Source organism: Neodothiora populina (genome assembly GCF_041146345.1).
Source record: "Neodothiora populina strain CPC 39397 chromosome Unknown canker_contig_15, whole genome shotgun sequence".
Lineage (NCBI taxonomy): Eukaryota > Fungi > Ascomycota > Dothideomycetes > Dothideales > Dothioraceae > Neodothiora > Neodothiora populina.
Genome location: NW_027191413.1, coordinates 2,984,128 through 3,009,232, shown reverse-complemented (window position 1 = coordinate 3,009,232; position 25,105 = coordinate 2,984,128). Strand labels below are relative to the sequence as shown.

The 25,105-nt window shown below is 51.5% G+C and overlaps 9 protein-coding genes across 11 annotated transcripts; 3 read left to right on the top strand and 6 right to left on the bottom strand.

Annotated features, from left to right (window-relative positions):
• Positions 1-221: 221 nt before the first annotated feature.
• AAFC00_003357 (uncharacterized protein) lies at positions 222-1,982 on the top strand (the record flags this gene model as incomplete). Its single annotated transcript, XM_069342817.1, has 4 exons — positions 222-488; positions 545-1,370; positions 1,430-1,791; positions 1,854-1,982. 4 exons carry the CDS (start codon positions 222-224, stop codon positions 1,980-1,982), a joined length of 1,584 nt encoding a protein of 527 aa, XP_069199322.1.
• Positions 1,983-2,449: 467 nt separating this feature from the next.
• On the bottom strand, positions 2,450-4,709 carry AAFC00_003356 (uncharacterized protein; the record flags this gene model as incomplete). Its single annotated transcript, XM_069348494.1, has 4 exons — positions 2,450-3,643; positions 3,693-4,172; positions 4,225-4,252; positions 4,312-4,709. 4 exons carry the CDS (start codon positions 4,707-4,709, stop codon positions 2,450-2,452), a joined length of 2,100 nt encoding a protein of 699 aa, XP_069199321.1.
• A 627-nt stretch (positions 4,710-5,336) lies between these two features.
• On the bottom strand, positions 5,337-5,682 carry AAFC00_003355 (uncharacterized protein; the record flags this gene model as incomplete). 2 transcript variants are annotated; one of them, XM_069347745.1, is made up of 2 exons in its annotated part: positions 5,337-5,459; positions 5,539-5,682. In XM_069347745.1, 2 exons carry the CDS (start codon positions 5,680-5,682, stop codon positions 5,337-5,339), a joined length of 267 nt encoding a protein of 88 aa, XP_069199319.1. The 2 variants fall into 2 exon arrangements, with proteins under 2 accessions (XP_069199319.1, XP_069199320.1); XM_069348493.1 differs by having other exon boundaries at positions 5,539-5,673.
• A 4,195-nt stretch (positions 5,683-9,877) lies between these two features.
• On the top strand, positions 9,878-11,736 carry AAFC00_003354 (uncharacterized protein; the record flags this gene model as incomplete). Its single annotated transcript, XM_069342816.1, has 4 exons — positions 9,878-10,010; positions 10,064-11,055; positions 11,112-11,498; positions 11,560-11,736. The coding sequence occupies 4 exons, from the start codon at positions 9,878-9,880 to the stop codon at positions 11,734-11,736; spliced, it is 1,689 nt and encodes a 562-aa protein (XP_069199318.1).
• A 754-nt stretch (positions 11,737-12,490) lies between these two features.
• AAFC00_003353 (uncharacterized protein) lies at positions 12,491-13,495 on the bottom strand (the record flags this gene model as incomplete). Its single annotated transcript, XM_069342815.1, has 2 exons — positions 12,491-13,414; positions 13,469-13,495. The coding sequence occupies 2 exons, from the start codon at positions 13,493-13,495 to the stop codon at positions 12,491-12,493; spliced, it is 951 nt and encodes a 316-aa protein (XP_069199317.1).
• A 471-nt stretch (positions 13,496-13,966) lies between these two features.
• Positions 13,967-14,428, bottom strand: AAFC00_003352 (uncharacterized protein; the record flags this gene model as incomplete). 2 transcript variants are annotated; one of them, XM_069342814.1, is made up of 2 exons in its annotated part: positions 13,967-14,086; positions 14,144-14,428. In XM_069342814.1, 2 exons carry the CDS (start codon positions 14,426-14,428, stop codon positions 13,967-13,969), a joined length of 405 nt encoding a protein of 134 aa, XP_069199315.1. The 2 variants fall into 2 exon arrangements, with proteins under 2 accessions (XP_069199315.1, XP_069199316.1); XM_069342813.1 differs by having other exon boundaries at positions 14,144-14,389.
• Positions 14,429-14,968: 540 nt separating this feature from the next.
• Positions 14,969-16,683, top strand: AAFC00_003351 (uncharacterized protein; the record flags this gene model as incomplete). Its single annotated transcript, XM_069342812.1, has 2 exons — positions 14,969-15,034; positions 15,421-16,683. 2 exons carry the CDS (start codon positions 14,969-14,971, stop codon positions 16,681-16,683), a joined length of 1,329 nt encoding a protein of 442 aa, XP_069199314.1.
• A 768-nt stretch (positions 16,684-17,451) lies between these two features.
• On the bottom strand, positions 17,452-18,921 carry AAFC00_003350 (uncharacterized protein; the record flags this gene model as incomplete). Its single annotated transcript, XM_069342811.1, has 2 exons — positions 17,452-18,223; positions 18,281-18,921. The coding sequence occupies 2 exons, from the start codon at positions 18,919-18,921 to the stop codon at positions 17,452-17,454; spliced, it is 1,413 nt and encodes a 470-aa protein (XP_069199313.1).
• Positions 18,922-22,181: 3,260 nt separating this feature from the next.
• AAFC00_003349 (uncharacterized protein) lies at positions 22,182-24,542 on the bottom strand (the record flags this gene model as incomplete). The annotated part of the gene is made up of 1 exon (XM_069342810.1): positions 22,182-24,542. The coding sequence occupies one exon, from the start codon at positions 24,540-24,542 to the stop codon at positions 22,182-22,184; it is 2,361 nt and encodes a 786-aa protein (XP_069199312.1).
• Between the last annotated feature and the right edge of the window lie 563 nt (positions 24,543-25,105).

Below are 25,105 nucleotides of genomic sequence, written 5' to 3'. Positions count from 1 at the left end.
CTGTGTCTCTGGTCTCTTATCATCAGGGCTGTCTGGGACTAATTGGATTCACAGATTGGAGGGTACGTATGTCCCTCTCTAGAAGTATGATAAGACAGACAGTAGACATATATGTCATATAGGACATGCATGTAGCTGGATCAAGACTGCCAACATCCAACAAATTATACATATGATCTCTCGTTGCTCCACTCGACTTGCCATATTCGTATATCGACAGGATGTCTGCTCAACTGAAGGCATTGAATCTGGGTGTGGATAACCAGAAACAGCCTGTGGTCATCGAACATGAACCTCCCTTTGCTTCAAGCTCAGAATACACTTCCTTGGAGATCGGTACCGTGGATGAACATAACAGGAATGTCTTCAGCCGGACACTGAGTAAGGGACGAGCCCTTGAGGCATGGATGGATAGGAAAATGGGGGTCGAGCGAGATGCTATCCAACGAGTGCCTGAAGATCAACGCAAACCACCCAGACTCTGGAATGTAAGTTGGATCCGAGATCAACCGAAACATCAATTCAATTGACATTGCCCCGCTAGATAATGTTTCTATGGTTCTCCATGCTCTTCAGCCCAACTCTACTCAGTATCGGGACACTAGGCCCCATCTTTGGTCTCTCCGTCAAGGACGCTTCCATTATCATGGTTTTCGCCGCTGCCCTCGGCTCGATAATCCCCTCATTCACAGCTATCCTGAGTCCTCACACGGGCCTTCGCCAGATCGCAGTCAGTCGTTTCGCATTCGGCATCTGGGGTGCCAAAGTCTGCGGACTTTTGAACATCATCACCAACATCGGATTTGCTATAGTCAATTGCATCATCGCCGGTCAATTGATTTCTGCTGTCAGCGAAGATACGGTTCCGATCGCTGCAGGAATCATCATCGTCGCAGTCCTGGGCTTCATCATATCTCTCTTCGGATTCGCTGTCATCCACCATTGGGAATCAGTGGCATGGATATGGATCCTTGTCCTGCTCTGCGTTGAATGGGGCCAGTCGGCTCGATACTTCACGCCAACTCCCAATCTCTCTATGGTCACCGGCATTGATAACAGCGGTGCGGCTCTGTCGTTCTTTGCCACGATGTTTGGCACATGCGCCGCATGGTGTTCGATGGCAGGGGACTACTATGTTCACTATCCGACAAAAATCGACAAACGGCTAGTATTCGGATTGACGTGGATCGGTCTGATGGTTCCAAGTATCGTCGTTGGCCTTCTTGGTGTATTCTACGGCGGCATTATTATGTCCAATGAAGCGATGTCGAATGTGTACAACGAGGGTGGTATAGGCGCACTAATGATTGCAACTATGCGACCTTCTGGTTGGGCTAAGTTTGCTGGAGTATGCTATGCTTTGTCTTTTCGTGAGTATCTCATGGTAATCATGTGTCTGCGTTCCGCTCAGCTAACGCAACATTGCTAGTGGCCAACTTGGTGGGCATTTTCTATTCCAGCTCCCTATCCATCCAAATCTGGGGCAAATACTGGATGGCTGTCCCAAGATTCTTCTGGAACTTGCTCCTTGCCGCCATCACACTAGGTGCCGCATGGGGTGGTCGTTACGTCTTGGAAGAGATATTGAACAACTTCCTGGCTCTTCTGGGATACTGGACCATCTCTTTCGGCTCCATACTGGCCATCGAGCATTTTTATATTCGACCCAAGATTGGCGGCTATGATCTCGATGGCTGGCAGGACCCAAAGAAATTGCCGTTGGGTTTTGCAGGCCTGGGGACACTTGTCGTCAGCTTCGGTTGTTCCTTCATTGGCATGAATCAGACATGGGTAAGTCACATGTTGGGTGTGTGTATCGCCACGTTTAAATTTTGCTGATGATTTCGCTCCAGTATGCAGGACCTTGTGCAAAGCTGATCGGCGCCTATGGTGGTGACGTCGGCGACTATTTTGTCTTGGTAATCACCCTCGTGCTGTATCCTGTCCTCCGCACTCTGGAGGTCAAATACTCAGGGAGGTAAAGTTATAACGGTTCAAGCGATTACTCTCAACATGTAGTATCATTTGTACAATCGACAACCTGACCAATTAAGAAGTGAGATGCTTATTATTGGTCGAGGGAGTTTTCACTTATACCTCTGAAGCTCGTCTATACAATTCATCACTTTCGTCTTGTGCTGAGATTCATAATCACGGCCCAGTTGTCGGTCCAGATATCTCTGGGGGAGTTTTTCTTATTTCGAACGAGCTGGCGTCCGCCTCTTTCGTGGATGGAAAGCTGCTGTGCTTTACTTCCATCTGCACGCAGCATCTTCTTATTGATGTGACAGAACGCCTTCTCCGGCGACTCGAGAGTTGTATCGTTGGAGGACACTATGAATCTTGTAGACAGCAGATAAATTTATAGCTTGATGTCATCGGAGTATCGCAATCAGACTGTCCAGCCTCATCGAAGGATACTGATGCTCATATACAGGCAAAGAAAGCATCAATAATCAGAGGTGTAAATCGAAGACCAGTCCATTATGTTCCAGCTCATGTAGTCAAGACCGTTTATTCCTGATCCTTCGAAAAGTCTTCCTTGCATGTCGTGAAGATGGCCATTACTACCAATAGCGCCTGGCATGGATGATAACATGTCTCCAACGCTCTGACTGATCCCGACCTTGGGTTCTCTGAGGCCGACTCCTTGTTGAATATGCGAGGACAACGCCAATTTCTCTTTGATGGCCACTACGATCCGCGGGATCTGCACTGGTGTCGTTTTCTGACTGTCAAGTGCTTCACATGCTGCCCAGGCTTGAAGGATAAGTTTGACGAAGATTTCAAAAAATGGGCCATCATCCTGTCCATAAGTCGAGCAACGCGTCTCGTAATTGTCGCTTATGGTGTCCCAACATCTTTGGGCATTGACACCCGCAGGCCGTGCCTTGAGTTCCTGAATGATGTGGAGGTAGCCAGGAAATGGAAAATGGTATCGGGTGAACCATCGATATCCCATCGTCAATCGGCAGCTCATGAGGTTCGTATCGCATTCGACCGTCTTGAGTGCGTAAGACATTCCCATATCACGTTGCAATTCCGGCTGCAGAGCCCATGACGTTGAAGACTTTGTATAAGTCTCGAGGAGACGGGCTTTCGCAAGTTGACCTCGCGACATCCAGATGGAAACGGCTTGGAGTGGACTTTCGGTGCTACAGGACTGGAAGTATCTGGACTCGATGACCTCTTCTATTGAGTCATGTACCTCTGATTCGCTGCTGCTTTGGGTGTCCTTCACGTACACCTTCAAAATGGGATTGACAAAATCAAGATGGAAAGCGCTGTATCGGATCCAGTCGCAAATCTTACTTCGCGTGACAACAAATAAAGCCTCTGTCGAGTGGTCTTGCGCCATGGGCAAGTCCCTCATGCCGGGTTGAAGATCGAAATCGTTGACGTTGAGAGGTATCTTGCAGTTCCAAGTCGGTACAAGCATCATTGACTTGACGTTAGCCATTTCGCAATTGCGAGCGTCGAACACCACAATTGACCACCAAAGTCTTCGTCGCATTTCAGCTTCAAAGGGTGAGCACTTGGAATTTGCTGATTCGCTGTGGAGTCCCATACGTTGCGCAATCCGAAGGGCAGGGCTGAGCATGGCGGAAAGGGAAGCTGGATCTACACAACTTTGTAGCGAGATCTGGTTCGGTCAGCGAAAGATGCTGTCGGTCGGCGAACGAGAAACTCACGAGATACAGGTAAAACGCGACCAGACATTCACGGTCGTTAGATCTGAGGAAATTACTTTTCATCAATGCCTGCTGGCATCCTAGGCGATACTTTTTCGCGATCTGTGCTTTCGATGCGCTAAACATGTCGAGACAGTCTTCTTCGTTGAGGCTCATGACGGCCACGCAATATATACTGAACAGCAACGCCACCAGTGGAGATCTTGTACTTTTCAGATCGCTGGCGGCATCTATGATACGACTTTGTAAAGTAGGAGTATGCGTGACCTTCAACAAAGGATTAACATTGTCAATGTAGATCTGCCAGAGCTTGAGGATTTGGATTTGTTCTGGATGCATAGTCGAGACGTCAATGGTCTCATCATGTTGACCAAATAAAAGCCAGTCCTTGTCTTGGTATGAACGATCCCAAGTCTTCCTTACCGCGTCATGGACAACTTCTGGTGAAGTATCATCAATATTTCCGTCGAAGTCCGGGAACTTTAGCAAATTCGTCAGCGCGATATCGACATGCGGAAAGGACCAAGCCCACCTTTCCCTTCATGACGTGCCAGTACTCTCTATACGGAGTCAATCAATCAAATGGAACTGCAAAATCAATGTACTGGCAATAGCGTACTTGACCTTGTCTTCATCTTCACGCTCAGGATGCAAACGTTCTGAGTCTACAGCCAGCCCACGAACGTCACTACCTGGAGTATGAATCTTGCTGTAACCATCGTGGGAAGGTATTTGTGGCGATGTATTGTGTTCGAGGCTAGGCTCAAACTTGATGTGATTTTGTTGCAGCAGACTTTCGTAGTAGCGAAGGCGATCCAGTAGTTCCCTTTCTGGTAGTCTGCGACGCCTCTGGCGGGGCCCTAACGAGGCGGCGGGGGTGCATTGCACTCGATATTTGATACAATTGCTGCATGGAAAATTGCGATCGCACTTTATCTTCCGTTGTTGACATTGTACACACGCAAGCACCCGTCGTGGTTTCTCTGCTGGTGGATTACTTCCGTGCGAAGTAGACATGTCGGCCGCGATGATGTCTCAAGGCACAATCATCATGCTTACATGAGATGACACTCGCCTTTACGAACTCCCACGAAAATACTTCTTGACAGACATATTTAAGTGTCGAAGGGGGATATGTCAAAGAGATAATTGTTGTGGGTCGGGGCCGCTCGGACTTTTGAACTTCCCGAGAGTCCTCGGGCTTTTCTAATGTCCGACTCAGAGTAGTAGCTGATTTTGAACACTACGAATGCTGCTTTTACCGTGATGCTTAGAACTGGAGCACATCCTAGTTTCAATTCTGTAGTCAATGTCACTTCCTGCGAAGATTATTGTCGAATAGTATTGTGTTTTATGATACTAAGTCAAAGCATCGCGGCAATCGGATGGACGGGTATACGCAATCAATAATCTTTACGAAGACATCGATGTCACATGGCCAAAACAATGTAACAATAAAGTCTGGCAGGAAGATGACCTTGCAGACATGTGCAAAGGCTAGAAATAGGTAGTTGATACCTCGACGTACAGAGTTCATGTAACGAATGTGATACGACCGGTCGATGATGCGTCCTCTGTCTCTAGACGATCCCCTAGATTCTCAACAATACTTCATCATTCATCTCAGAACTTCTGGCAAGTCATTCAGGCCGTACAGGAGTCCTTGGGATATGCAGCGTTGCAAGCTCCGTTCTCGCACTTCATGCTGATACAGGACTCAGCAAGCTCCCAGTAGTAATTGCCGTTGCCCGAGGTGCTACACTTGATCTAAAGCCTATCAGCAGTGCTCAAACATAGCCGCGCTTCCAAAAGACTCTTCCGGAGCCTGGGGAGTGGCGAGACATACCACGGTGCATTCATCGTCAGAGCATCCATAAGTGCCAATATCCTTGCCACTACAGCTGCTGCCCAGCTTGTGGGTTGCTTCTCCGGAAGCAACGAGCAGACCAATGATGGCGGGAAGTAGGGTAATGAACTTCATTTTGAACATAGACTGGCAAAGGGAGATTATTGATCAAGTCAATAGAGATGGAGAGGTGCTTGATTTGTGGTTTGTGATGTGGATGATGAAACGAAACAACTCGAGGACATGTCCTATTTATACCCTTTGGCGCTCGATCAGTCATCTAATCATTCGTATGATGATCATCGTGTCGAAAGCATTGAGTGACGCTGTTATCGTAGGATACACCGTCCTTTCCAATCCTTCGAGCTGCTGGGGATGCCGAATCTGATAGCATGTTACTTTTCTTGTTCATGAAGTTGGCGGCAATTATTAGGTGTTGTGGAGCCTGTCCAATCCTCCGATGTTGATCGCAAACGCTCACGAGCATAGAGATGGCAGCAAGTCGATAGGGCCTAATGGTCCAAGCATGCGGGCGACATTCTTTCATAATTGCTTAATGCAACAAGACTCCCGATTGGCGATCCAAAGTCGCATCGACAGGCGCCATCCAACGACAACGACCGTGGCACAGCAATACCTAGTCCAAATTGAATCGCTAGTGATGGACCATCATATCATCACGCGGCAAGTAGATGATGCACGGTCAATCCCATCCTAGTCTGAGGAGCTGAGCCTCCAAGCCCATCGAATAGACGCTGGCGTCGTTCCGCACAGCGACTGCCTGCGTAGCAGTAGCTAGGTAGCTATATCTCAAGAGCTATTGCAGCGCGCACGACGAACGTGCAGTAACGTCCGGGACAGCACACGCTGACTGACCATCCATTATACTTTTCCAGGATGCTGTTGTCTCAGATCCTCATATTCCTGGACCTTTCGTGGCAATGCTCAGCTGCAGCTTAATGTTATTCGGAATCATGTCATTGACGTATCCATCATGACCGGTGCAGTAGAGGCCCCATAGCGTGGGGTGAGCTATAGGTTCGTGTAGTGTGAAACGTGAGTCGGGAGAAGCTCCGTCCTGGTGGCCGCCTTGATGTTGGAAAGATCATGTTGGTGGCAGGAGGCACCATGACTCGTTCCTTCAGGTGGCTAGAACTCCTTCAGGCCCATCCATGGAGCTCTGTTCATTGGACGTAATCGCAAGGTTCGTGCTTCCAGATGGATTCCGACATCTTGGGATCACAAGTCCGAGTTGTTGCTGTTTGGAAGTCATGTATTTATAGTATAGATCGAAAATACTTCCGACGTCGATCTTTGCACGAACGGTGTGCTACCACAGAGTATCTGGAGATCAACCTCAGCTGGGGTAAATTCAGGGACGGGCCTTAGATCCTGCGCAGATCCTCCGTGAACTGGACACACATCGTGGATTATGCTACAAATGTAGAAGCAAGGGACTCCGCAGCTCTGCTCCCACTCTCTATATACAAGCTATAGATTTGAAAGATTACCTAGCTTGCGACTATCAGGGTCTGGCATGTATGCATGCCACAACCACGGATGTTTATGATTGCGCTGTATAAGCGCTGGCGGACCCTGATCGAACCCCGCATCACAACCGACAATTTAATCAGTAAAGTACTCACCTTACATGGCGATTAACAGACACTTGGAGCTCTCGCTAAGGTATGCAGCGTGGAGCGAGCTTAAGGCGGGGACCCACGGACGTAGAGAGTCGAGTGCCGACTCATGCATGCATGCATCTCGCCGTTGACAGCAGGTCGGTTCGTAGAATAAGCTGCAACTGCATGGCAGTGGGACGGCGGGTCTTCTCCATCACTCGCCAGCACCTGCGACCTCGGTGTCTAGCTGTAGTCCTATCATTCCTCGACGGGTTTGACATGTCTCTATCAATTGCTTAGCCACGCTTAGACAGCGCTCGCAGCGCGGAACTTCTGTATACCACATCATGAAATTTCTGGTTTGCGAATACCGTCAACGAGTAGGTACCTTGTTTCTGTTGATAATGACTCCTGACGCTACTGTTCGCTCATGACGACGTAAAATGTTGAGAGACTTATCGCTTCGTGTCTCCGCTGTGCTATGGGGGCCTGTCACTCTGGCGACTTTGACACTTCTATCACACAAACTAACAACACATCAAAAGTAATTAACTCAATCATCCCTAATAAACTTTCCTTTTTTGACGAATCGGAGTAACTCATCGCCAAGTCACTCCGGACAAGAAAGCCATAACTCACGAGTACCTAAGGTACGTTAGGCTCCGAGTCGACAGTCTTGTACAAGCTCTCGATCTGACCATGGTGATGGGGTTCCAAGCGACATGCGACCCCGCGTGCCGCTCACATGGTATAGCTACCGAGTGACTACCAAGCCGGATCAGGATCGGAAACAGCGTGACAACCTCGCCAATAAAAGATTCAGACATCATAAACTTCAGGGGAAGAATCGGGGGAACACAAATTCTTGAGAGATTTTTTGGCGTAATCTTACGGTAATGACGCTTCGATATTGCTTGGTGGAATCCTTGTTTACGAATGTCTGGAGACATTTATCGAGAACACGGTCTATACCAAGGCATGGCAACAGTCCGTTTCCAATGGACAGCCAGCTGCGGTCATGTCATGCGAGCTTGCACAGATCATAAAGCGAGTTAAGCTCGACCCTTTTAATTCGCGAAACAGCTTATTCGAGCATAATTACTGCACCGAGAAAATCACAGTATCGAAACCACGAGAGATCGGCAGATGCCTCGGAGAATGTTGTTCGTCTGGTTATGGTATGGCCGGGCCGAGTAGACGCTTTGCAGTTTGTGGTGGGGTGCAGAAAGGCGACCCGCCAAGAAAATCCAAGACCTATCCAAGAAATCGAGGTGAACACTCTTCCTTCCGAGTACGCATCTGACGGATTTGAATGCTTCCGCTTGACTTATCTGTTCTCGACAACAAGAAGTCGTTTCAGATGTTTATTTGGATGCAAAAATAATAGCAATGGGAAAGTAGGCATACGTCGTTTCCAAAGTGTGGTGACGGAGGATCCTATAAGCCTATACCTGCTATAGTGGGCTGTATCCCTATTGCGAAGGTACGTCAAGAACGCTCGATTCAGCTTGGCTTAAGCCAGGATGCACTAGGGTTCGAGTCCAATCCCGTCTTAGCATCCCTCGTCGTTCCAGCTGTACCACACGCACAACGGTATGCTTTCTCCAGACAACCCCATGTGACCAAGTCGGTCTTCTCCGGGGATGTGAACCTGACCGTTAGGTTGCGGTATTTGGAAACGGGAGATCGACGAAACAGCCTCTTGAAATTCATTGATTAAGTACACGCATTCACTACATCGGGTAGATATAATGTCTGGAAATGGCCCTCGAACATGTCAAAGGGGCAAAATCAAGGGCAGGCAGCAGTAGTAGTGCAATCGGTCGTATACTCGGAGTAGCAATCATCTCCGCATTTCCCCTCACAAAGAGGATTGATGCATGTAGCGTAGTAGTATACAAAGTAGTACTGTACATGATGTGATGCAAGTCAGGTGGCACGAGCCGCCAATCCTTCTGGAATGATGAGGCTGGCTAAGGTATTTGTGGTCTCGATAAGGTTGTGATTGTTGCCCTAGCAGTTTGATCGGTTCGAGCCTGGGGAGCATACCAAGGAAAATCGGAGATTGTTTTCTTGGGCAAGCTGAAAAAGTCCCAGCATGACTTAGGCAGGGTGTGGATCCAGCTTGACTTGTGTATGTTGTACGAGCGCAAAAGAAGGCGATTTTGTCGCATCGGAAGTCGCACAGGCGAACAGTGCCGCTGCAGATGTCAAGAGTACAGTCAGTAAAGCGCATCGATTGGTGGAAAGATCCCTGTCTCCTGTGTCTTTGAACAGACGCATTCGGCTTGGTCAAGCTACAAGTTGTGCGGATGGGCCAAGCCACCGGTTTGTCTCCCCATGGCGCCCCAGAAAGTTCATTTGCCAAATAGCGAGGTGCAGCGGAATGTTAGCGTCTCCCCGCAACCGGCCCTGAAAAGCCAAAGTCGCTGCTTCTCCACGTGGGATTGGACAAATGCTTCCCGAAATGGGAGGATTATTGAGCCCAGAGATCCACCAGTAAACACGGAAAACGCAGGCGGAGGGTAAATGCCAATTCATTGTGCCGCCGTTTGCAAATGTGTGCATGTGATACATTTGCGCAGCTTCACTCTCACTTGCGAGCAAAAACACATAAAATCCCGGCTTTTCCTCTTTGTCGAACCCATCATCTTTCGTTTCTTGCCAAGAGTGCAACTCAAGCCTGCCGTCAACGATCCTTCTACTAATCCGTCCACATGGCAGGAGAAACTGATGTCAAGGATGTCCAGGATGGCGGCGTCATCCTCCACACCACCAGCGATGTCGAACGCATCGAAGCTCCCGTCACCTGGAAAGCCTACCTGATGTGCGCATTCGCATCATTCGGAGGTATGTTAATAGAAGCATAATCCTTAGAGACTTGCTGACGAGCAAACACAAAGGTATCTTCTTCGGTTATGATTCTGGTTACATCAACGGGGTCACTGGATCTGCAGTCTTCATCCATCTCATCGACCCCAGCCGTGACACACTTACCGGCTCTCACAACTCGCTTATCGTCTCAATTCTGTCTGCTGGTACTTTCTTCGGAGCCCTGATCGCTGGTGACGTTTCTGATATGATCGGCCGCCGTATCACCATTGTCATTGGCTGCGGAATTTACATCATCGGTGTCATCCTCCAGACTGCGTCCCACGGCCTTGGACTTCTTGTTGCAGGACGTCTGATCGCAGGTATCGGTGTCGGTTTTGAATCTGCGATTGTTATCCTCTACATGTCGGAGATTTGTCCCCGTAAGGTCAGAGGTGCGCTTGTTGCTGGCTACCAATTCTGTATCACCATTGGATTGCTGCTTGCTGCATGCATCAACTACGCAGTGCGCAACCGCACTGACACCGGTTCATACCGTATCCCAATCGCCATCCAATTCGCATGGGGTCTGATCCTTGGCATCGGTCTCATGTTCCTGCCAGAGTCGCCTCGTTACTTTGTTAAGCGTGGTCGTGTGGAGAAGGCACGTGCTGCACTCTCTAGTCTTCGTGGACAAGATCCCTCGTCGGAGTATATCGAGAGCGAACTGGCCGAGATTGTTGCCAACGAGGAGTACGAGCGCCAGTTGATCCCAAGCTCCGGTTGGTTCTCTAGCTGGGCAAACTGCTTCAAGGGGGGTCTCTGGAACCAAAAGTCCAACTTGAGAAGAACCATTCTCGGTACTTCGCTCCAGATGATGCAGCAATGGACCGGAGTCAACTTCATCTTCTACTATTCGACGCCATTCTTAGCATCGACTGGTGCCATTAGCAACACCTTTTTGATCTCGCTGATTTTCACGCTTGTGAATGTGTGCTCGACGCCCATCTCTTTCTGGAGTGTAGAGAAGGTCGGACGTCGCCCACTCCTTGTGTGGGGAGCACTCGGCATGCTTATCTGTCAGGTCAGTTTTCGCTTTCCATCAAACATGTATTGACATCTGCTGACTGATGTAAAAAGTTTCTCGTGGCCATCATCGGCGTCACCGTCGGTTTCAACAAGACCCATGATGTTATCGTCAACGGCGAGACTGAAAGTCGTGCCAACAACGTGGCTGCTGTCAACGCACAGATTGCGTTTATTGCGATCTTCATCTTCTTCTTTGCCTCGACTTGGGGACCTGGCGCATGGATTGTGATTGGCGAGATTTTCCCGCTTCCCATCCGTTCGCGTGGTGTCGCCCTTTCGACTGCATCCAATTGGCTCTGGAACACCATCATCTCGGTCATTACCCCATACATGGTGTCCGAGGATGAGGGCAACCTGAGATCCTCGGTGTTTTTCATCTGGGGAGGACTTTGCACGGCAGCGTTTGTCTATGCCTACTTCCTTGTGCCCGAGACCAAGGTGAGTTTTCGTTGTTTTGATTTGTGATTTGCAGGAGCGCATTGACTGATATACAACACAGGGTCTCACACTAGAGCAAGTCGACAAGATGATGGAGGAGACGACCCCCCGTACTTCAGCGGGATGGAAACCCCACCGGACGTTTGCTCAAGAGCTCGGCATGACCAGCGGCACCGGCGGGGCCAAGTTGAACGCTGAGCTGATCAACGATGTCGAGCGCAAGGGCAGTGTCTACTAGACAGACGCGGGCGCGCTGCGATGCTTGGTCCATGTCGTGTGTGTGTCGAAGGGGTTTCGGATGGGGTTACGGGAGCATGACTGTGTCATGCTGCCGTCACTACTGCTGGTCTGCTTCGACACGGATACGCTACGGAGGGACTTTTCTTTTCTCCTTCTATACCCGATCTGATCCCAAGGCGTTTGTTTGGGAAGGAGGAAAGGAGCGTGGAAAGGAGGTTGATGTTTTCTCTTCGTGTCACCTTTTAATTCTCATCTCTTCTTCCACCCCGGTTTCTATACTTTCTATAAGAAACTTGCTCTCTCGATGCTGATCATTGGGAGAGCTATATTACTTTTCGCAGTGTGTTTTCTGTTGTTGTGATTGCCCGTGTGTGATGAATAGTGATGAATAGATGTTTGAAAGACGTCGAGTCTGTCGTGCTGGAGAAGGCGGCCTCCCCCCGCTTTGTTAGGGTCGGCACTCAGCTCCGGCCGGTTAAACTGCATTTATTACATTAAGGAACGCTCTAGGCCCTGTTTCTTCGGGTTGTCGATTGTTGATTTGACAAGGTTCGAGGTAAATGGTTGTATGCATGTATGAGTAATGTGTGAATGTATGCCTGCACATGCATTTAGTTTCTTGCTAGAGTCACTGGGAATGTCATATTTCTTCCCACATAGATGACGAAAACGGCAAAAACAAGTCCAAGTATCTCTCCGTGGATGAATGGTATCTTCATCTTCATCATCATCATTATGTTTATTTATTCCTCTCAGTCATAACTGATGTCAGACCTTCGCTTCTTCCACGGCCGATCTGTATCGGTCCTCGTAGAAGATCTCGTCTGAGGACAGTCCTTGATCAAATGCCCCTTCTGTCCACATCTATGACAGGCCATGTCCGCGAGACCGCCGCTTTTCCGTGCGCCTCCGCCGCCAGAGTTCTGACCACCCGAGGAGATTCCACCGCCGCTTAATCTGTTCAGTTTGACTTCCTTCTTGCGTCTCTCTTTCGCCAGTCGGTCGAGTTCGGCCTGGTCGGCCTTTTTCTTCGCTTTTCTCTCCTGTCTGATTTTGTCGGCGGCTTCCTTGCGCTGTTGTTTGACGAGTGCAGAGACGGGGTCGTCGTCGTCGTCGTCTTCCGAGTCTTGCTCTGAGTTATCGTCCGAGTCTGCCTCTTCTGATGACGACGAAGACATTTCGGGGTTCTGTTGTCGCTCGAGAGCCTTGTTGAATTTTCCAAAGCTTCGTCTTCCCTGCAGTGCTGGTCGTGCCTGATGTGTCTGTTCGACGTCGCTCGTGTCGTCTTCTTCTTCGTCGTCGTCGTCGTCGTCGTCGTCGTCGTCGTCGTCGTTGGTGTGTCGTACAGTGTTGGCCAAGTGTGCAGAGGGCGCAGAGTCAATGGCGCCGTAGCCTGCCGTGACGATCCTCATGGGAGTAGCTGAACAAGAGTCGTGTTGTAGTTGATCGTGCTGCACGCTGAGGACCCATTTGGTCTCGCCGGCCTCGGCGGCGACTCTGTCGATGGCCTGTTGGCGCCTGATCTCGTCCGGGTCGGTGATTGGAGTGGCGGGACTGCTGGCGACGGCGCTGCCCGTGGACAGTCTCTGGCGCTTCGAGGGTCGGTCTGACGAGGGAGTGGCGGGCGATGTGGGAGTCGTCGACGATGCAGTCGAGGCCGCCGCCCGCTGCATGAACTGAGAAAAGGGTTAGTCGCCGTGACAGAGGCGGAAGATGGAGAAGAATTTCACCTTCATGTTGAGGAGTCGCGAAGACATGATGCCGGATGCGAGAAGCGCCTCTCGGACTTGTCGTCGTTGTTGGGTTTTGGCAGAGTGGATGAAGAACAATTAACTGTTAAACAAAGAAGGAACAAAAGTTGATTTAGACGGAGTTGGTCAGTCGGACTTAGCGGCTGATCCTCGGCCTTTTATTATGTAGAGACAGACAGCACGAAGAGAGATGCAACAGATATGCTATAGGCAGATTATCCTGTAGTCAAGTATGATGGACTCTAGCACTCAGTAGGCATGTCTATCCCCTGCTACTCTAGATGAGATTGGTATTCAGGATCGATATCACAAGTCGTGTCAGAAGTGCAGGTACTAGAAAAGGACAATACCTTGTCCAGGCATCATCCAGAGAGGCCAAGAGGTCACGGGGGATGCGTCAGAGAACAAGACACAGATTGATTTGAATGTTTTTTGTTTTGGGTATCAGACAGACGGCAGCAAAAGGACACAGAGCGGCTACTCGAGACTCGTGAAGGCATCAAGCTCTTGACCGTTTCGCCGCCTTCGCTCGACGGGATCCGCCCTCATCTCGACACCTGGCCCGACACGCCTCGTGGCACGGTGATTGGGGAACACCTGTATCGTAGAAGATGAGCAACAAAAAAAGATGACAAGTGATAGAGTTATGCATACCTTTGTGCCGGACCATCCAAACCTGAAAGCCAGTTCATTGGCGAATAGTTCTCCGAACCCCAACATCAAGCCGTTGACAAAGGGCAGCAGCAAGTTGATGGCGGCTCCGCGCATGAGTCCCCATACGGTCGGCGGAGAGTACAGAATCATGGGCGAGGGCGAGGATTCCGAAGAGTCCTCGTGCTCGTCCGACATGGACAGGTCGTTTTGCGCATCGTAATTCTCGCTGTCCGACGGGATCGTCATCGAGTCTGACAGACCATTGTTGTTGCTGTAAGCAGACATGGCGTTTGGTTGACTTATAGATATAGAGGTCGCCTCTGATGAGAGGTAAAGGCGACGGAGGGGGAGTGGGAGGGGAAGGCTCCGGACAGAGGATGGATTGCTTCGGAGAGGAGGAGTAGATGGAAAAGAAACAAATGGCTATCTCTGTTATGTCCAGGTCAGGTCAGGTCAGTCCAGTCCAGTCCAGTCCAGTCCAGTCCACCAGGCTTGTTGTCTTCTGCGAGTAATCAATTACCTCTACGAATGGATGCAGCGAATGGATGAATGTCGTAAACACTCGAGCCGAGGATGGCCCGGCAGCCAGAAGCTCCAGGTGAAATGGAAAGAACGTGAAGCTTGGGCCATGTGACGTTGTCTCTTCTGCTTCTGTTTCGGGTCACCTACCTTACCTTACTGTACCTTACTTCTGAGGTATCTACAGTATATCCCCAACACCATTATTGCCTTACTGTGATATTGCCATAAAACACAGTATTCATTCATCTGCAACTGCATTTCCTCTGGTGGTAGATGAAAATAGAGAATAGAGACAACAAAACAATGGACGGCAGTCACGAAGAGCTGATTGCTCACTTCTGCGGCATCACTGGAGCCACATCTTCCACAGTAAGCCTTCTCCATCACTCTTGTCTACTTCTCCTTGTCTCATCTCAAATATGATTGTGCGAATCCTTTTCCATGTAGAGACGTACGCAGAACATGACAAGATGTATCTTGAGGACATTAACAAAAGTGACCGAGGGACAGAAAAGGTTTGGCTGCTGTCCGGGTTTCGGAGTTAAGCCGCTTGTTCCTGTAACAAAAAGGCAACTGCCTCAGCTGGACTGGGAAGGCGCATCTTTGACTTTCCACATGCTTCATCCCTCCATCCCTCTGTCTCTCTTTACTTCCTTTTCTTCTCTCCCCATCAACACAACCTTTTTGTCACCGACATCATCTCAATATCACCACCTTTACTCGGCAGCCACCATCTGACTAATCTCTCGCCAAAGGCCCAAAGCGCACTCGAGAACACAGAGTGGAGTCTCGAAGACGCCGTCACTCTCTACTTTGCCTCGCAAGACGAACAACACACATCGCCGCAACAAGACGACCTCACCGACCTGACGACCTCGTCGACTTCTCCACCTCCTTCGGCAGCTCCACCCCTGCCTTCTTCGGCCGCTCCAGCTGCCTCAAGACCGCCACAGAACCGCCCGACCTCCACACCTTCAGCCAGGATGAGGACTATCCACGATCTACAAAACTCGCACGACGGGGACGGCAGCGACAGCGAAGACGAGGCCCCCCAGGACTTCTTTGCCGGCGGTGAGAAGTCTGGTCTGGCAGTGCAAGACCCCAACCGAGGACAACGGGGAGGTGCTGCCGCTGGCGCTCCCGCTTCTGGCACTCCCGACTACTTCAACAACCTCCTCAACCAAGCCAGACGCAATGCTGCCCGTCCCGAGGCCGAGGACTCGGCACCAGAAGCTCCCCAGCGCTCTTCGGCCTTTACCGGTCGCGCTCACACGCTCGGTGGCGACGACGCTCCCTCGCAAGTCATCGACGACCCCGACGCCACCTCGGCGCAATCTTCCTCCAACCCCACCGCCCCGCCTCGAGTCGAGCGCACTCTTCACCTGTGGGTCGACGGTTTCTCCATTGACGACGGTCCGCTGCACCGCTTCGACGACCCCGCCAACGCTCCCGTCCTGGCTCTGATCAACCAGGGAAGAGCCCCGCTCGCTCTGCTCGATGTTCAACCCGGTCAAGAGGTGGATCTGCAGCTAGACACTCACAAGGATCAAAACTACGTCGCCCCCAAGAGAAAGTACAAGCCCTTTGGAGGTTCCGGCCAGCGTCTGGGCAGCCCGACCCCAGCCGCTTCTTCGTCTTCATCACAACCAGCAGCAGCAGCAGCAACAACAACGACAACAACAACACCACCAGCCGCCGCCGCCGCCGCCGCCGCCGCCGCTCCCTCGTCTTCTTCGCCAGCTTCGGCTCAGCCGACAGTCACCGTCGACGAGTCCGCACCCATCGTGACGCTTCAGATCCGATTAGGCGACGGCACCAGACTGCAGTCCCGCTTCAACACAACCCACACAATCGGCGACGTTTATGACTTTGTCAATCGCGCCAACACGGCCAGCACCTCTCGCTCTTATGCTTTGATGACCACCTTCCCCAGCAAGGAGCTGAGCGACAAGAGTCTGGTTCTGGGAGACATGTCCGAGTTCAAGAGAGGTGGCGTCGTCGTCCAGAAGTGGACTTAGACCACTTGCTCCTTGTCATCATGAAGCCACTCTTCTGACACGTGCAAAGAGAATGAAAAGCGCCATTCGACAGCTAGCTCATGGTAGGCTCTTTCCCATTCAGCAAAGGCAGCGTCGTAGATGAAAGAGAAAAGGGAGAGAGTATAGCTGGCGTGTGTAATCAGAAACCATAGAAGTTCCATCCAGCGCGCCCCTCCCTTTGTTTGTCAAGGAAGAGAGAGAACCATACATCCCATATTGCGAGAATCTCGCTTGTACCCTTTCCTGCCTTACCCATGCCAAACTTCTATCGCCTTATACTCGTGACTCGTTTAGACCCAAGAAAAACATGCTCCCGAACAGTGTCATATTCGCTTTACACCCCAAACCCAAGAACCACTGCAACACGACAGGAGAAAGGAACACGACAAAAGACAAACGAAAGCACCTGATGATTGAAGAGATGGATTCCGTTCTTTGGTTCAAAACTTGACAGACAAGAGAGTTGTCGGATCACTCGAAAATGTAGAAAAACTCCAGAAAAGAGAAATAGGGGAGAAAGAAGCGCCATTCCCTGTGCTTGTCCCTTGCTGTCCTGCTATGCTATACCATTTGCGCCTGTTTTCCCAGTAGTAGTGATTCCTTTGGTGTTTACGCTAATGTTTTCCGTCAATTTGGATATCAATGTCGCTTTTGTTTTGGTTTCTGTCCTGTCCCTGTACGATGTTGCTCTCGCTTTTGATTCATTCACCACTATAGAGGGCAGAACAGAAGATGCAGAGAAGCAGATCAGACCGCGTCGGTGTGCACCTCGGTCTGCGTCCGCGTCTGCTGCGTCACGGGTCTCGTCTGCGACTGCGTCTGCGTCTGGCTCAGCGACAACTTCGCCCCTTCGCCGTTCGGTCGCGCCCTCTCGCTCTGCACCGCCTTGGCTCCCGACGTCGCTTTTGCTCTCAGCGCGTCTCGGATGTCCGCCACGCTCCTCTTCTCCCAGCCCGCGTAGCCCGTCATGCTCAGCGGGTACAGTGGCCAGTTGCGCTCGCTGTTGACGAACTCGTCGATGTCCGGGGCCGGAGTCGCCGTCAGCACGTCCATGTCCGCTGCGATCTCGTGGCAGTAGTGGTCGAGCGGCAGGTCGTTGACGTCGTTGCCGAACGGGTTCTCGATTTCTTTTCCGATCGTTGCCAGACCTAAAATGATGTACGCTGCCACTATGGTGCCCGGGATCGTGACCCATTCCAGGTAGTTGTATAGCTGGAACGGCAGAATCATGACGTAGGTCCATGTGATTTGAGAGATGGAAATGGTGTAGGCGATTGGCAAGGGCGTGTTGAGCACGCGCTCTGTGCCCGTCAAGACATCCGTCAGCGAGCCGATGTTGTTCATCGCCCACGTCTGGTGGATTGGCAAACTAAGCTGTCTCCCTTTCATCGCGTGGTCAATGTATGCTGTCAGGTGCGTCAAGATCTCCAAGGGCACGTTGCCCAGGTTGTCTTCGGCTCGCTTGATCAGCTTGCGCGGGTTTGACTCTGCGAACGGGATTCCTAGATACTCCCCGGCGCTGAAGGTGACATCTGTCAGTCATCTGCTGTCTGACTGCGTCAGGTAAAGTGCTTACGCTTTCCAAGGTGTCCGTTCGCTCCTCCTCAGTCTCGCCTGATCCGCGCTTCCCGCCATCGTGTCGAGATGAGCAACCAATGGCTCCAGATCCGGGTATTCAGTCGCAGGCTCAAACCGCAGCCGATGCTTGAGTGCAACAGCAAAGGCACTGATGAGGTTGATTGCCGTCAACTTGGCCAACAGATCGGCTTTGCCCTGCTCCTCCGATACATCGTAGCGCTCGTCTATGTGCAGCCAGATCAACCGGGCGAGGTTGCGAGAGGTCATGATAAGCTGAGACCAGTACTTGCGGCCATCATTGTAGCGTTCATACGCCGTAGTCGAGCGGAACGACAGCGACAGACCGACGACGAAACCCAAGACGGTGAGCAGGATGGAATTGACTCCCAGCTTGAACACCAATCTCGAGATGCAAGTGATCAGCGTGGCCCATGCTCCGACGATTGCCAGCGGTATGATCATCTTGGGCAAGATGCTGCCGTGCAGACGCATGAAATACGGCAGTTTCGAGTGTCGTTGCATGTCCCGTGGTCCGGCAAAGTAATCATCCAATTCCAACGAGTGCGCCGTCGGTATACGGCCGGGAGCGGCCATGTCGTGTGCTCGCCATGTCGCCTCACGCTCGAGTGGTGGCTCCATCATTGTGGGCACGGTATGACTGCTACCGATACTTCTTGCCTTTTCGGAAGCATTCGGTGCCATCCTTTTTCTTGCTTGCCTGCCGTGGTCCAGGCTAGGACTATACCGAAATACGCATATGACTTGTGTGATGTGTTTTGTATTATGTAACGTGCATGGCCCGATTGACGCTCTTTTGGGCGACTCACGTTGGAAGATCAGGAGGTGGATGATGAAGAAGAGAAATAGTAATTAAGAAGAGGATATAGGATGGGTAAAGGGAGATCCTCCAGAGTCAAAATAGAAGAATTATAGTGACTTGGTACGGTGACTTGTTTGTCTTGTCCAGTCTTGGATGTTTCATCCATAAAGGAAGGTGCATTGAACGTGCATCGAGTCGGCCAGCGCCACGTCATGGCGCCTGCACCGCCAGTGGCTATGATAACAGAAAGGAAGCATGCTTTGTTCTTCACGACCTTTGTTTGGGCATTTAAAAATAGAAGAAGGACTGTCTAGGCTCGGCCCTTGCTCGATTGAGTTGAATGAGAACTTACAGTGGTATACATGCACCCTCGCCGCTGCTCAATAGCATCAGGCGATCGGAGCTCAACTTTATGAGGAATCCGAATCAACTACTGTATACCTGCTGTAGTACAGTGCTGATTACCTTACCCTATGCAAAGTTGCCCAGCACGAATAAGAGAAAAAATGGTTCAGGGGGAGCATGAGCGGTACCGAGCGGTACATGTCCAAAGGCCCGTGCCGCCTCCGCGCTTCGTATTCTCAAACTCGGATTCCTCCCCGGACCCTGCATTATGGTGGTGGTGGTGGCGCTGCAAGAACTACTGCGTCTCCCCAGCTATAGCTATTACAATAAGCTTCTCATAGTCTTCGTGTTTCTTCTTGGTATTCACTCATCTCTTTCATTTGTTCGAGACCCCAGTTGTGCGATCGCCATCGACAAACTGATCTCCTGACCTTGACTTGATCGTAACATACAGTATGCTGCATCAAAGTCCTACATAGGGTAGGTATACACAGAAGTCGTCCGGGGCTATACGGAAAAGTATTCGACCCGCCACATGTATCACAGACTTCATTGAAAGGCCATCAAGCCTTGGTCATGTCACTAGCAAAATGAAGCCATCTGATTCTGCTGCATCGCCGAGCTCGAGAGCGAATTTCGGCAGTCTCCGGGTGCTTCCGAGACCTTCGCGGCCACAAGTAGATATCAGGGGTCAGAAGCATTCTATATCCACCACTTCTTGACCTTTCTCCCATGCAACTTGCCGTCGTTATCAACATGGCCGTCACAGACAAATAGGCCGCGCCGAGGAACTGGAGGTCTTGTCACTTCGCTGAGACGTCCACTTTTTCCCTCCTCCGCTCGACGCTGCTTAGCCGTCCTGAGATATCGTGGGGATCCCGTAACGGTGAAGCTCTTGTTTAAAGCGGCGTGTGACCTTCCGATAGAAGATACACTCGCCGTCTTGACAGTGACCTTTCTCGCTATCCGTGGCATCGGGGTCGATCGGCGTTTTGTTCGCATTGTCGTACGACCAAGAACACGCAGGACAGCTCATGATTTGGACTATGTCGAAGAAATTGGTACCGCGTCTCTGAACGATGATCTGGGCGAAAATACGATGAAAGTGCCTCACAACACTAATGGTGTAGCCCTCATACTTCCTCTGAAGCCTGTCCCAGGTTCCGGCATGCGAGAGTGGATACGATTGCGGGCATACAGAGACGTGGAGCTTGGTGAAGTGGTGGACGCCCTCCACTGTGCGCGCGAGGCTTCTGACATGGTTTGTAGCGGGACTCTCTATCACCAATCTGCGAATACTGTTGCGACCATCTCGTCCGATGTGTGCGCCCAGAATCGCATTTGCAGTGACCATGTCGGGAAACACAAAATCACTGTGGCTGTAGAGCTTTCGCATCGTTTCGTTGCGAATTTGTTTGCAAGTGTACAGAAAGCACGCACGCCTCCATCCATGAGGGGCTGCCAATCTAGAATTTTCGTCCCTGACCCTCGGTATGTGATGCCAGCCCACGGGGGATCTTGTTTTAACAGTCACGCATACTGGTAGGACTAAGTCATAGATCATCACTCGTATGGCCCAGGGAAGTTGGAGCAATGGAAACTGTTCTTCTGGTAACAGTTCAGGGTCCAGAAAGAAGGCCTGTCGACCCATCAAGTCACCATGGGAGCATGGTGCCGTCTACCTGTCTATTAGCGGATAGATACCCGGATGGAGTCAATGCTATACCTGAGATATGGAGAACTTTCGATCAGATGAGAACCGCGTAGTGATTGTGTATCGTGAGGTATGCTTGTCGTACTGGTATAGGATATCAGCAGGTGCAATGCAAGACGTGAGGAAACACTTGACACAGACGGTGGCCATCGTCGACTTGTTCGTAAGGTCGGTGCTGATTGCCAATGTACCAAAAGCACTGGTTGTGATGACATCGTGGCTGGCTCGTCTGCAGGACTTGGTTCGCTGTCAAGTCAGTGCTGTCCTTCCGATCATGTGAGTTTTGAATGATGCCCACCTCTGCGCTCTGCTGAGAGTCCTCACGGAGCATGGTGTTATTTGCTGGATGTTGCATCGTATGGACAGATGATTGTCCGCAGGTTATTTAGAAGCATGGAAGACTCGTACGAGCAAAGAGGTAGAGACGACGTCGAGTAGTGATTCGGACAACACTCATGGGAAGAGCGTTGTGAACACGACACAGTGAAGGAAGTGCGAGTGCCTCGAGTGTTATCGACGTTCTTTCACTTCCAGACACTGTCGAAACACACTCGAGTGAGGCGGGTTGGAAGCAGAGTTGGTACAAGGATAACAGTACTGCGTGCATGATAAACGCCTGGGAATCCATTTAGCAAGTAAAAAAGACATACCGTACTTACGGTACCTTCTTGAACATGATATGCTGTGCACTGATCAGGAAGGCTCACTGATCAGGAAGGCACAAATGGCCCAAACACTCGTCACTCAATCTACAAACAATGCACAAAAGAGACATCGCTTCACTATTGACATATTGTGAGAGAGAAAGAAGAAGAAAAACGTGGTATAATCTATACATGACCAAATATGAAAAATGCGTTCTTTATCCATCACCTTTAGGATTTGACACGCGCAGCATGCAATCCAAAAACTCCCCCCTGCGCTCGGAGGAAAACCTCAGACTCCGCACAAGTCGCAAGAGACAAAAAGACCCAGAAAGCCACAGCGAGGAATCGAAAACATCCATCGCCTCGCTCATGCCTATTTTTCGACGACGTTCTTGACGGGATGCAAAAGCATCGCGGGCAGACACATTTTGCCCTGACCTCCGACGACAGTGCCGTCCTGCGCCGTCTGGCCTTCTTCCTCGAACTTTGAACCTCCGACCTTGCCCAGGGCAGCGTCTTCGCCTTCCCAACCCAGGAAGCGTCGGTACAAGACCTTGGGGAAGCCAGTGGAGTAGTACCAACTCCAGCCTCTGAACTGGGCCTCCCTGTCGTGGTTGTACGGGGAATCGATCTCCTGTCCCCATCGTGCGGGCTTGCCGTTGTCGGCGTTGAATATGGCATCCTGGTACCAGGCGGGCCATTTGCGATCGGACCAGATGGGATGAGGGGCATAGACAGCCTTGAGGCCGTGGTGCAGAGCGACGGTGGCGGGCCACATCTCGGCCTGAGTGGAGCGGCCGGCGAGGTTCTCGATGTGCATGGCGTGCAGCATACGTTTGCTGAAACGAGCGACGGTGTTGATGAAGACGCGGCGAGGGATGTCCGTGTAGCCGGTGTGGTAGAAGGCGTCAGCCATGGGGTCCTCGGCGGTGAAGATGGGACGAATGCCAGGGGTGAAGTTCCAGATCTTGTGACGGTACGACCACTCCGTCCTCGAAGGGTCCCAGATAGGCTGCAGGGTGATGAGATCGGCCTCTTCGCCCACGCCCCAGGAGAAGTCGTCGTCGTTCTGAGACGTGGGCGGCCGGGGTCCAATAGGAGTCTGCTCGGGAATGGCAGTGCGGGGGCCCCAGACCGGAGTCATCTTGACATCCTGAGCGGCAGCTTCGGCGATGGCGAGGTCGGTGTCGGCGAGGTAAGAGTCAAAGTCGCCGTGCGACTCGGGGAAGTAGAAGCGGGCATTTCGCTCCCAGAGGTTCTTGCGAGGGAACTTTTTGGCAAAAGCAGAGATCTGCTCGAAGAAATGGTAGTGGTTGCCCGTGTAGCGCGCGTCCGTCTCCCAGTTCCAGATGTAGTCAAACTCCGGGTGAGTCTTGGAGAACCACTGCAGCGGCATAAACTGCTGCCAGTAGACCTGCCAGTCGCCGACCTCGGGATACCACTCCTCGCACACTCGCTCTGTCCAGAGGACACTGATGTCGCGCAGCTCGCGGGGGACGACGCGTCGGAGCACGTCCTGGTAGACCTTGGGGTTGTCGTAGATGTCGGCCTCGCGCTCCTTGACGTTGACCAGAAGATACAGCTGGTACTCGCCGCCGCTCAGCAGAGACAACTCGGTGACGAGAGCGCGGATCGTCTCGAGGTCGTTCTGTGTGTACGTGTAGCCCTCCCAGGTGCGGATGAGCACGGCGGTGCGCGAGTGATGTCTGGGCGCCTCTTCCTCCGACACCTGATCCTCGGGAACCCACTTGTCGTGGTCCTTGGGAAGAGCGCGGCTCGGCTTCAGCTGCATGGGCGCTCGCTGCGTCTCCGTGTATCGCTCCTTGTTGCGCTCGAGACACTCGTCCTGCAGTCGGCCCCACCACACGCCGGCCCAGTCGAAGTTGTCGGTGAAGTTGGCGCCGTAGGGCATGTATCGCGAGTCGCGGTCGATGCACGAGTGCGAGTCGATGCCGAGCACTTGGGCGGAACCAATCGAGACGTTGGGGAAGTTCTGGGGCAGAGAAGGGAATGCCTTGATCATGTCCTCTTCGTCGTCGCTCGTCAGGTCTTTGCCCCGCGGACCCCGACACGGCACGTAGTCGCCCACCCACTCTTTCTTCCAGTCTTGTCCGTTGTACGCGGGATAAGGCAGGTATGGCTTGGCGCTGAGGCCCTCTTTCTCGAGGCGCTTGATTCCGTTGTCGGCGTAGAAGCCCTTGTCGGCCTCGAAGCCTTCCCAGCGGTTGGGGTCGTAGTCTTTGTCCTTGTACTCGCCCCAGCCGGGCCAGTGGCCGGGCGTGTCTGGCGGAGTCCAGTCGATGATCTGCTGGATCTTCTTCTGCGTCTCTTGGTAGGAGAGGTGGTGGATGGGGGTGATCTTGGCCGTGGGCGAAGCCGTGTTGACGATGCGCGAAGGGTCGACGCTGGCCTGGTCCGTCTCGTAGACCCATTCCTCCGTCATGGTCGGTTTCTTGTCGCCAAAAGGCTGCCACATCGACTCCTTGCTCTGCTCCTGTGGTGTTTGCTTTTGTTGTTCGCCAGCAGGAGCAGCCGCGGTCTTGTCCTGGCCCTGGCCCTCGCCCTGGCCCTCGCCCTGGCCCTCGCCCTTGCTGCCACTCGTGAATTTAGGGAGGTCGTACTCGGGTAGATATGTCGAGTATCGAGTGTTTCGCACAATTAAGATGGTGGCGAAGAACAGAAATACCGCCAGCAGTATCAGCCGTCGCGGCGAAGCGAATGGTGAGAGAAGCATGTTTTAAAGCTGCCTTGTGAAGGGTGTTAGTCGTAATTAAAGAGAAGAGGATGCGGATTGAAGGAATTGATGGGATCATTTTTGCTAGTTGTCTGGTTGATGAGAAGAGAAGAGCGGTGAAGGAAAAGACAGGGAAAGGAAAGCATACCTGTGCTGTTCTAATATCAAATAAAAAAGGAAGGAAGGAAGTTGGTGATATTATGTGTCGCGCCTCGATCAGGCAAGAGCGAGCCCTCTGCACTCAACTTCAACACCTTTTGTATTTTCTCTGTCTATCTCCACCTCCTGACCGCCTTTGTGCGCCTCTGTGCTGCAACCTCTAGTCGAGGGAGAGAGCAGAACGGCCAGAGTAAAAGGCCAAGAGGGCGATAGATCAACAGAAATTAATGTACACAGAATCAGAGATTGGCGATGACCCGGACCAGATATCGTGGAGAAAAATGGAGGGAAAAGGGCGATGAACAGCAGAAGGAAGGGAAAGGAAAGGGAGCAATCACGGCACTCCAAACTACGAAGAAACAGAGACGGACCTACCTACTAGTTCACGTCGCAAATCGCTTTCT